The sequence below is a fragment of the Portunus trituberculatus genome, chromosome 41 (assembly GCF_017591435.1).
Source record: "Portunus trituberculatus isolate SZX2019 chromosome 41, ASM1759143v1, whole genome shotgun sequence".
NCBI lineage: Eukaryota > Metazoa > Arthropoda > Malacostraca > Decapoda > Portunidae > Portunus > Portunus trituberculatus.
In genome coordinates this window covers 15,479,974-15,491,691 of record NC_059295.1, presented here as the reverse complement: position 1 = coordinate 15,491,691, position 11,718 = coordinate 15,479,974, and the positions used below count along the sequence as shown (strand labels likewise).

Genomic DNA, 11,718 nt, shown 5'->3' with positions numbered 1-11,718 from the left:
CTGTTAAGGAAACATGACAATTAAGAAAGAGTATGTGTGTGTGTTGTGTGGAAGGCCGCAGGTTCACCTACGGGTTGGGGTGGCACATACAGAACCATCACATGGTCTCCACGACTGGATGAATAATTACACTATCTAATATTTGCATATAAACTCACCATATACACTGTCACACTCTTTGCTCACAGTCACAGTTGCCGTGTTCCTGTATGCAGCAGCTCCAGCTCACTCAGTCATCTGCCTGAAGCAAGTAAAACTCAAGATATCTTACTTAAAGCTGAAGCCCTTCATCCTTTCTTTTTCTTTTTCACTGCTATTACAATTTTCTCTTCTATTTCTTTTTCGTTCTTATTTTGTTTTGTAAGTGTAAGCTAAACTTATACACGTACTACATGCGAACACTGAACACCTGCATGATATGAGGACAAACTGATTAATCTTATGTAAAGCATTTTATTGTGAATATATATATATATATATATATATATATATATATATATATATATATATATATATATATATATATATATTGTAAAGGTGATGTGATGTGATTGTTTCTAGACGCTGGAGCAGGGCGCTCCAACCATAAAGAGAGAGAGAGAGAGAGAGAGAGAGAGAGAGAGAGAGAGAGAGAGAGAGAGAGAGAGAGAGAGAGAGAGAGAGAGAGAGAGAGAGAGAGAGAGAGAGAGAGAGAGAGAGAGAGAGAGAGAGAGAGAGAGAGAGAGAGAGAGAGAGAGAGAGAGAGAGAGAGAGAGAGAGAGAGAGAGAGAGAGAGAGAGAGAGAGAGAGAGAGAGAGAGAGAGATTGATGCTTGATCGAGTAAAAAACAAATTAAGAATAGATAAAGAAATATAAAAAAAACAGGTAATTGCTTACCTCACTACACAATCCCACCGATAAGTTGGTAGACGTGAGGTGCTGATGACTAGTGAGCATTTCTAACCCTTAGGAGCAGGATGGTCGGAATCGTATCGGGCGTGGTGGCAGCGGTGCCTTTGGTCATTGTTGCAATGCTCGTTATGTTTGGATGGGTGTACCGCCTGCGCAGTGGACAAGCCAACACCTCTGTAAGCCTGAAGGGGAAGACGATCATCGTTACCGGGGCATCGGCAGGTGAGAATAATAACCATCCATTTCCTGCTTACGGTTCAAAGTTTGGAAGGTTTATGTTGAGAAAAGGTGAGGAATGTACGCCTCCACGCCAGACACCATCACCTCTGTTATTTGATCAACACACAGAGATGGGTCTCTGACACGGAAACAGTAATCATTCCAGGGAAAATCAGCACAGTACCTCCTTCGGTCCTCCAACTGACAGAGGCACAACACCAGAGGCACCTCTGCTTTGGGAGATCCTGAGGAGGGATTGGAAAAATAGGAGAAGATATGGATATGAGATTGTGATCGGAGGAGCCCAACGGAAAAGATAGGGTAACACCATAAAGCAGAATAATTAGAGGTAAGGAAAAGATCAACAATGTTGGGCGTATCTCAAGATGGTCAGGAATACAAGTAGAGTGTTGCACCACTCTAGGTCATGGAGAGTAGCAAAGTTGAAGGCAATGGTGAACTTACCATTAGGCAGCAGTAGGCGGTTGCCTAGGGCCCAGAGTTTCTGGGGGGTCCATGAAGCTCCTCATACACTTATGGTTAATCGAGGTTTTATCATTTGCACACATTATTTATGCTTTTGATTAAAATCGATCTAATAAAATGCCAGCAGAATGATTATCCTTTTAAATGTGTCTCGGGACCCCCTATGGATGTATAAAGAAAACGGCCCTCCCCCCCTTCAGTCCCCACTATATTGGATTAGGTGCGGGGGCCACCATGCCTACCTTTGCCTAGGGCCCCTAAATTCCTTAATCCGCCCTGGTTGAAGGCTAGTTCACCATAATGGTCAGTGAAGGGAGAAGAAAGCCAAAGCTGGTGGTGAACATTGAAATCTTCAAGGATGAAGATCTTCGCGAAGGAAAAGACAGACAGAATGTGCTTCCCTTAGGAAGTTAAACAGTCAAAGAATTTCTTATAGTCAGAGGAATTAGGGAGAGCTATACAGCACAGATAAATTTAGTTAGAGAGTGATTTTTAAGTCGAAGGCAGATGGTAGAAAACTCAGAAGATTCAAGAACGTGGGTACGAGAGCAAGTCAAAACGTTGCGCACAGACGCAACATCCAGCTCTGGAACAAAAATGAGGATAGAGAAAGTAGGAGGGAACAGAAAAATGGCTACTGTCAGTAGCCTCAGACAAATGTGTTTCGGTGAAGAAAAGAAGATGAGGTTTTCAGTAGAGGAGAGGTGCTGTTCTACAGATTGAAAATTAGATATAAGACAGCAAATGTTGCAGAAGTTAATGAAAAAAATTTGAGGGAGGTGTCAAGACATTTATGGTCGATACCGAGAGAGCAGTCCGACTTGGGGACATTTATAGTCCCCCTCCCAGAAGGGGACTCCAAGGCTGGTGTTAGAGTCGCCATTTTTTTATTTTAATTAAGTGAAGTGTGTGTGTGTGTGTGTGTGTGTGTGTGTGTGTGTGTGTGTGTGTGTGTGTGTGTGTGTGTGTGTGTGTGTGTGTGTGTGTGTGTGTGTGTGTGTGTGTGTGTGTGTGTGTGTGTGTGTGTGTGTGTATTAAGTGCATGTTTTGTGTGAAGGAGGAGAGTTGTCTTTGGAGCAGTGGTTCTTAACCTTCTCAAGTGCCCGAACCCTTGATATCTCAGAAAAGTTTCTCGTACCCTCTCCAACATAAATACTATACAAACATATGAAAAGGATTAGTGATAAAAACATTGCTGAGAAATTATTAGATTTTTTAATTACTGAACAGAGGCACTTTTTTTTTTTATTTCAAATGAAAAGTGTCAATTAGTAGGATTCAACTTAATAAAAAACTTAACTTAAAAAATTGAGACAATTATAGTAAGAGAAAAATTAGGAAAATATATGTTTTGGTTCCTCATGGTAAATGTACGGTACCATTACACTGGCTACCATGTCTCGTACCCCCTGGGGGTACAGGTACCCCAGGTTAAGAACCACTGCTTTAGAGGGCAGGCTGTGACTGCCCAGTTGTGTTGTGAGACACAAAAGGAGACGTTCAGCGAGTTCACAACAAGCTTTCATGGTAAGTTCACCCCTGAACTTATCCAGACCAGAACTGGTCAGGCCAGAAGTTGTTCACTTTAGAACTAGTGTTATTAGACCTCGTTGGGAGTAAATTACCATTTCGGCAGCTGTCTATTACTTATACGAAGAAAGTGATGAAAAAAATTGGTTCTTAAATAATGTGGTACATGAATTGAGTAGACTTAGCATCAGCTTGCTTATGGTAGATCATTAGGGAGCTTTAAATGAAGATTAGATATATTTATGTGTGGGGATGAAAGATGGAAATTGGTAGGTATATTTCATACAAGGACTGCCACGTGTAAGACTGATGGCTTCTCTCAGCTTTCATTATTTTCATATTATGTTCTTATGATCTTATTCATGTAAAAATTGTTGTAAAGATCTCATCGCAAACTTTTTATTTATTCAGTTTATATATCCTATTTTTCTTGTTGTTTTTATCACCATTATTATTATCATCATTAGTACTATCTTGTGATAGTGGTTCATCATAACTGCGCTCATTGCTCGATCCAGTATTGTTACCGGGCACTTATCACCGGTCGCCTTACGTCCCAAAGTAAATATTCTTTTAGGAACACAAAACTAAGTAAAGCTACTACATGTACAATTATACTAAATATGTATGAAGAAGTTATATATACACACGTAGGGTGATATTTGATAACCAATATTACTCATCATTGTACTACACTCAGAGCAAGCATTCTTTAGGAATATGATAAACATGTTATCTTATTTCTGAGAGTCTCTCTTATCAAAGCCCGATAGTCTTTATCATGAAAGCAAGAGCCAAGGCCAGTGGACACGTTCATCAAGCAAGTCACTCCCTCTGCCCCTAACATATACTGGTGATCGTAATTATCATGCAAGATTTACAGCGTGGTGTGCAGGGGGAGAGGGTGGCTTGATCAAGCGAACGGCCTAAACTAACTGGCCCTAACATTTTTTTTTCATGCGAAGGGAGGGCAAGAGAAAAATAGTAGTAGTGAGTGTACTACGTAATTATAAGTAAGCCTACAGTGCGTTGAGAGATGCAGGAAATCATAAACTATTAAATGATAGTAATAACAATAATAGTAATCTTAATAATAATGATGATGATAATGATAGCAATAACAACAACAACAACAATAATAATAATAATAATAATAATAATAATAATAATAATAATAATAATAATAATAATGATAGTAATAATAGTAACAAAAAATTTTCATCATAACCATCACTGTCATTAACAGCATCATTATGGTAAGTACCATTTAAGAGAAAAGTCAAGTCTCGCGAAAAGGAGAAAAAAAAAAAAAGGATAAATAAATGAAAAAAAAAGAGGAGGAGGAAGAAGAAGAAGAAGAAGAAGAAGAAGAAGAAGAAGAAGAAGAAAACAGGTAAGTAAAAAATAACTTGGATAGATATTGAACATTCTTGATGGTTTTCGTCACCATGGCATGAAATGTTTGGCCCACAGATGATGTTTGTGGCATAATAAATATAGGCTAATCTTTCACCTAATGAACTCTGATTGTATTCGTGCTATGTAAGCGTTTAGAGAACAACCTGTTTGAGCAAGTGTTTGTATTTAGTGGTGAGATTCATACAGAATAATTAATGGCTTCAATTGCAACAGGTATAGGGAAGGAAACAGTGAGAGATCTCGCACGCCGAGGAGGTCGGGTCATCATGGCGTGCAGGAACCTGCAGAAGGCCTCGAAAGTTGCAAGTTAGTAATCTGAAAGACTCAATGACATTGCACAGTCATTGAAAGAAATTAAACCAATGGTTATTGGACCATTGCATAATCAATTCTTTTTTGTATATACTTGATACATTATGTAGACTTATAGACATAGGATAATACGTGAAAAGTAATCTGTAGGCCTGAATGAAAGGTTTCTGTGCCAGGTGAAATCGAGGCCAGTACGGGGAGTAAGTCAGTGGTGGTGAGGGAACTGGACACTTCCTCGCTGTCTTCTGTCAGAAGTTTTGCCGCCAGGATTCTTGCTGAGGAACGCAGGTTTGTGTTTGAAAGAAAGGATTTATTGAGTCTGCAGGTGTATTGCTGTGAGACGCAGGTTCGAGTCTAGAGTTGTGTGAAGCACTGTTCCTAACGCCTTACAGATTAGATGTACTGGTCTTGAATGCTGGTATTGGAGGCCCAGCAGAGCGAGTGTTAACTCCAGACGGCCTGGAACTCACGATGGCGACCAACCACTTTGGACACTTTCTTCTTGCCAACCTTCTTTTAGGTGAGTTGATTACTTAATCAGGGCCAATGACGGTGTCTACATGTAAATACAGTGTGTGTTTATGCTATGACAAATTTGTTGTGAGTACTATAATTTCATTAATATTCGATATCTTCCCTTTTGTGCGTCCTTCAAGCAGATATCAATGTCAGTAATTCTTTTTACGTATGCCAAAAATGTGTAGGACAATGATAGGAAAGATGACATTCATGGTGCTAGTAGTGGGTTGCGTGTGGCATTGCAGGGTTGTTGAAGGACAGCCAGCCTAGCAGAGTGGTGGTGGTCGCCTCCATGGCCCACGCTGGTGTCAAGTCACTGGATATTGAGGTAATTAAGGTCTACACTATGTCTTCGGGACCTTAATTTTTGTATATACTACATTAGTAATTTGTGTTGTCTCTATTTATGATATACGTACTTATGTTGGATGAGGTGAGAGTTTGTACACATAAGTAGAAGACGTGACACCACTAACTGTTGTAAGAGAAGTGAGATATTATTGCATCGTCCTGCGCCACACAGTCATACTGCGTCGTAGCGTGACTGTGTTTCCTCTACATCCCCCCTGTCCATCCCTTGGGTAGTGTTTGGATGCGCAGCAGAGCAGGTCACCTTCTTTGAGAATTTATTGTCTCGTGAAGTTAACTTCAGGTCACAGCGAAATTCCCGTCACGTCACGGAGTCCAAAAGTCGAGAGAGAGAGAGAGAGAGAGAGAGAGAGAGAGAGAGAGAGAGAGAGAGAGAGAGAGAGAGAGAGAGAGAGAGAGAGAGAGAGAGAGAGAGAGAGAGAGAGAGAGAGAGAGAGAGAGAGAGAGAGAGAGAGAGAGAGAGAGAGAGAGAGAGAGAGAGAGAGAGAGAGAGAGAGAGAGATATATATATATATATATATATATATATATATATATATATATATATATATATATATATATATATATATATATATATATATATACTCCTCTCTCTCTCTCTCAGCTAAGTTTTATAGATATCCCTGGTGAAGCAAGCATGAACATAGGGCACTAGTTATGGTCTACAAACAAGATCTGTAGGCCCTGATGTACCGTTGCGTATTTATCTAAACACTTGTGGAAAACATAAACAGAGATATTGATACTCATAATAAATCTACTTTTCAGAACTTAAACTTCAAAAGGGAAGAGAGTTTTAAGACTGTCAGAGCATATCGTCAGACCAAGGCCTGCAACATCCTCTTTGCCCGCCAGCTGACTGCAATGCTGAAGGATTCTGGTATGGTTGACTGTCTGTTCCTAAGCTAAACTTACACGCATCACATCCGAATACTGGACACCTGCATGATATGAGGACTAATTGATTCATCTGATGAAAAGTTTTTTTTTTTTATTTTATTATTTTTTTTGCAGGGGTTGTTGTGAATTCTGTGTGTCCAGGTCTCGTTTGTACTGAGCTGTTTGCAAAATCTAATGGGTTGTTCACGAAATATTTTCTGAACTTCGTGTCTCATCTTGCAGGGAAGGTTGGTGTTTACATGCATTTTGTCGTTCTGTAATAATCAGCACTCTCTCTCTCTCTCTCTCTCTCTCTCTCTCTCTCTCTCTCTCTCTCTCTCTCTCTCTCTCTCTCTCTCTCTCTCTCTCTCTATATATATATATATATATATATATATATATATATATATATATATATATATATATATATATATATATATATACACACACACACACACACACACACACACACACACACACACACACACATATATATATATATATATATATATATATATATATATATATATATATATATATATATATATATATATATATATATATATATATATATATATATATATATATATATATATATATATATATATATATTTTTTGCGAAGGTAATGTGTTGTGATACGTTGCAGACGCCGGTGGAGGGTGCCCAGACCATTATCCATCTGGCGGTGTCTGAAGACACTGCTACCATCAGCGGCAAGTTCTTCCGAAACTGTAAGGTGCGTGGTATTTAGCGCGGGAGAACCTTGCTTCCTTACTTGTATTACGATCCTGTTGCTTATAAATTGTACTGTATAATCTACTGTAAATGTTTTAAAGAATGACGTGTAGCAGCATAAGGCTGAGTAGACATGTTGGTGTCACCCCACGCAGCGCGATGTGTTTGACATGTTTGAGTGATTAGTATGTCTGTTTCTTTATCTCGACTACATGCTAAGTGGTTTCCTTTCTGGCCATTCTAATGTTGCAGTAGTAGATGGTTTTTGTTTCCCCTCTTCCTTTAAGAAATGGTGCTTCACGTATTCATAAGTAGTCTAAGTAAATGTCGTGCCTTACCCCTTCTGATGCTAATGACTCCGCGCTGCGTTTTCGCAGTGCCACAATAATACAGGCGAGCAAATGAGCAGGAATGTAAAAAGAAACCACAGGACATAGAACCTTTGGTCTTTCTGTAATTTATGAAAAACATTAGATCAATTTTGTGTTTTCCACTGCTTCCAAAAGTTACTTTCTTCATTTATTCCTTCGTCAGTACCTTCCAAACGAGTGTTCTGTTACATGTAAAAAAATGAGTAAATACATGTAAATAAAGAAATAGATATAGGAAGAAATAAGCTAACAACGAAATACACTTATTGTATTTGTAATGGAGAACAATGTGCGGTGGAAATTCAGAGAGAGAGAGAGAGAGAGAGAGAGAGAGAGAGAGAGAGAGAGAGAGAGAGAGAGAGAGAGAGAGAGAGAGAGAGAGAGAGAGAGAGAGAGAGAGAGAGAGAGAGAGAAAGAGGGAGAGATGGGGAGGAGCTGTAAGGTTAAAGGATGTCTGCCTCTTGCTATCCTTACTGTGAACAGTGTTTGTTTCTTTTCTTCTTCCTCAATTTTGATAAAAGAGAAAGGAAGAAAAGAAAGAGATATATATATATATATATATATATATATATATATATATATATATATATATATATATATATATATATATATATATATATATATATAGATTGTGTTGTTATTGGAGAAGTATTTTCTATTGTATATTTCAGATACCTGCATATTTAATTATTATCTAATTTTATTTTGTGTTATATATTGTAAATGAAAAGCACCAAACAGGTGTTTGTGGACAATGGTGCATGTAGTGTACTGTTACACGTGGAGGTAGCGAGTGTAAATATTAAGTAGATGCAGAAGTGCCACTCATTGATTATTAGTAATCCCGACTTTTATACTTATACAGGTGGATAAAGTTGGTTGTGACTTGGTGCTTGATGATGGCATGGCCAAGAAGTTATGGGAGGCCAGCGAGATCCTGGTTGGTCTTCAGCCTGACGAGCGACACTACTGACGGACTGCGATCCAGTCAAGACCCAACACAACATCCTAACGTTCACTCAAACCTCGTCACGACGATCGCTGACTTTCCATAACTCATCTACTGGCGATAAACCCACAACCACTCCAATATCCACAAGCCGAGAGAGAGAGAGAGAGAGAGAGAGAGAGAGAGAGAGAGAGAGAGAGAGAGAGAGAGAGAGAGAGAGAGAGAATGTTATTCCCTTACTCTTACTCTCATATTCTCGCTTTCTCCCCTCGCCGCTTCCAAACACCGGGCCATAAAAAGCCAGATCCTATCACCTCGCCTGGGTCACGGCCGCCTGCTGAAGGTTGAATGAACCCTACGTGCGAGGCAATGTGTTCTTGTGTACAGGAGAGTTTCAGTTTGTTCCAAAGAGAATGTGGGCGCCGGGAAGTATGTCTCGAGTTTTCATACGTGCTCTTCAGTTTTATCCTCTTTCTTTTACTTTTACTATACCACCTCCATCACCACCACCACCACCATTGGTACTACTGCTACTACTACAACTACTACTACTACTACTACTACTACTACTATAACAGCAGCAATAACAGCACTATTAGGTGACTATTACTATACTATTGCTACTAGACGTACTTCTGCCGCAAATACTACATATAATCATCACCTCCATTACTATCACCATTGCTACTACCACTACTACTATTATTACTACTACTACTACTACTACTACTACTACTACTAATGAGAATAAGAGACAGGATTTTTACTACTATTATTACTACTACAACTATTAATGCATTCAATCACTACCGTCACCACAATCACCACAACAACTACTACTACTACTACTACTACTACTATCTTTACTCCTACTACTACTACTACTACTACTACTCCTCCTCCTCCTACTACTACTACTACTACTACTATTACCACCACCACCACCATTACTGCTACCACTACCCAGAATTATTGCGCATGTATCATATCAGTTATTGCTGTTCGTGCATCAGTGAATGCTAAAGTGGTAATGAAGATAATTGAATTGTGTGAAATATCGTATATATGCAAGAAAAAACACACACATACCATTAATAATAAAGCAATGATAGCACGAGAGACGGTAAGAGTGAAGCGATGGTGAAGTGAAACTGAAGGAGTGATGGTGGTTTGTTTATAAAGCCCTAATCACTGTAGCGGAGTAAATAATGGCGGTGAGGGAAAGGAGCGAGGGAGAAGCGAACCAGCGTGATATTGAAAGGTAATGGTAGTTAGATACACGCGTCAATAAAAGATGGTAGGAGAAGATTGCAGGTGAAGAACAAGAGGGATTTTTATTTGTTAGCATTGCAAAACTAGGTGTGGGAAAGTGAGATAGAAATATAATGTCTTCCTCTGTCCCTTTTTCCCTCAGGTAACGTATTACTAACAAATATAGAGGAAATGCAAGTCTCTCTCTCTCCCCCCCCATATCTCTCTCTCTCTCTCTCTCTCTCTCTCTCTCTCTCTCTGTCTGTGTCTGTCTGTCTGTCTGTCTGTCTCTCTCTCTCCCTCAGGTATCGTGGTGTTAAGGAATATAGAGTGAAGAACAAAGGGATTTTTATTTGCTAGCATTGCAAAACTAGGTGTGGAAAAGTGGGATAGAAATATAAAAATGCTTTCTCTCTCTCCCTCCCTCCCTTAGGTAACGTATTACTAACAAATATAGAGAAAATATAACAAGGCTCTCTCTCTCTCTCTCTCTCTCTCTCTCTCTCTCTCTCTCTCTCTCTCAGGTAATGTGCCCTGTGTAAATATAGAAAAAAATATTTTGCACTTAAAAATATTACGGTATACCTTGCATGATTTTGATACAAGCAATTGTTTATATGACCAACGCTGATAACGCTAATATTAATTGGTGATGGTGGATTTATGATGCTGGTGGTGGTGGTGGTAGGGAGGAAGGAGAGTAGGAAAGTGGCGTGGGTGATGGTGGCAGTGGAAATTGTGTGTTATTTCCCTCCCGTGCTTTGGTTAACACTGCTCGGCATTTCAGATCGTGTTCATTACAGTAACACAGGTTGTCGCTATCGTGGTGCTTACAGCGGTGGAAGCGGCAGTAAAAATATCGGTTATTGTGATGAAGCGGCGAGTGGGCGAGGCGGCGCCAATGGTGGAGGGGAGGCTGTTAGCGGAGGAGGCAGAAACATGAAATAGTACATATACTCTCTATTTCACCGGCAGCGTCACTCTATTTCATTACTTTCTCGCAGCAACAGTTATGGAGCATTCTGTGAGATTTCTTAGTGTGGGTGAAGGACGATGGTGGTGTGGAAGGAGAGGTGGTGAGAGAGAGCGAGAGAGAGAGAGAGAGAGAGAGAGAGAGAGAGAGAGAGAGAGAAGGGTGAGATGCTAGCTGGTGGCGTTCACAGTTATGAAAGTATTGGAGGAAGCGTGATCATAACAGTGCCAGTGCCTTGGTAATGAAAGTGTGGGATTGAGAGCGTTAGAAAGAATTTTACACACACACACACACACACACACACACACACACACACACACACACACACACACACACACAAGCCAGAGGATCGGGGTTCGATTCCCCGGCCAGGTGGAGATATTTGGGTGTGTCTCCTTTCACGTGTAGCCCCTGTTCACCTAGCAGTGAGTAGGTACGGGATGTAAATCGAGGAGTTGTGACCTTGTTGTTCCGGTGTGTGGTGTGTGCCTGGTCTCAGGTCTATCCGAAGATCGGAAATAATGAGCTCTGAGCTCGTTCCGTAGGGTAACGTCTGGCTGTCTCGTCAGAGACTGCAGCAGATCAAACAGTGAAACACACACACACACACACACACACACACGAGCATAAAGCCCAGGCCCTGTAAAACTACAACTAGGTAATACACACACACACACACACACACACACACACACACACACACACACACACACACACACACACACACACACACGCAAACAAACAAGTCAAACATGAAGCAGACGTGGTGAAAGCAGGAAAAAATACTACATTTCTTTTTAATCCTCCGCTTGAA

General features: G+C 40.1%; 1 protein-coding gene across 1 annotated transcript; it reads left to right on the top strand.

Annotated features, from left to right (window-relative positions):
- The first annotated feature begins 915 nt into the window (after positions 1-915).
- LOC123517070 (retinol dehydrogenase 14-like) lies at positions 916-11,243 on the top strand. Its single transcript, XM_045276920.1, has 9 exons — positions 916-1,113; positions 4,759-4,851; positions 5,034-5,145; positions 5,250-5,377; positions 5,622-5,704; positions 6,514-6,625; positions 6,760-6,872; positions 7,272-7,361; positions 8,597-11,243. Exons 1-9 carry the CDS (start codon positions 957-959, stop codon positions 8,702-8,704), a joined length of 996 nt encoding a protein of 331 aa, XP_045132855.1. The 5' UTR covers positions 916-956; the 3' UTR covers positions 8,705-11,243.
- Positions 11,244-11,718: the final 475 nt, after the last annotated feature.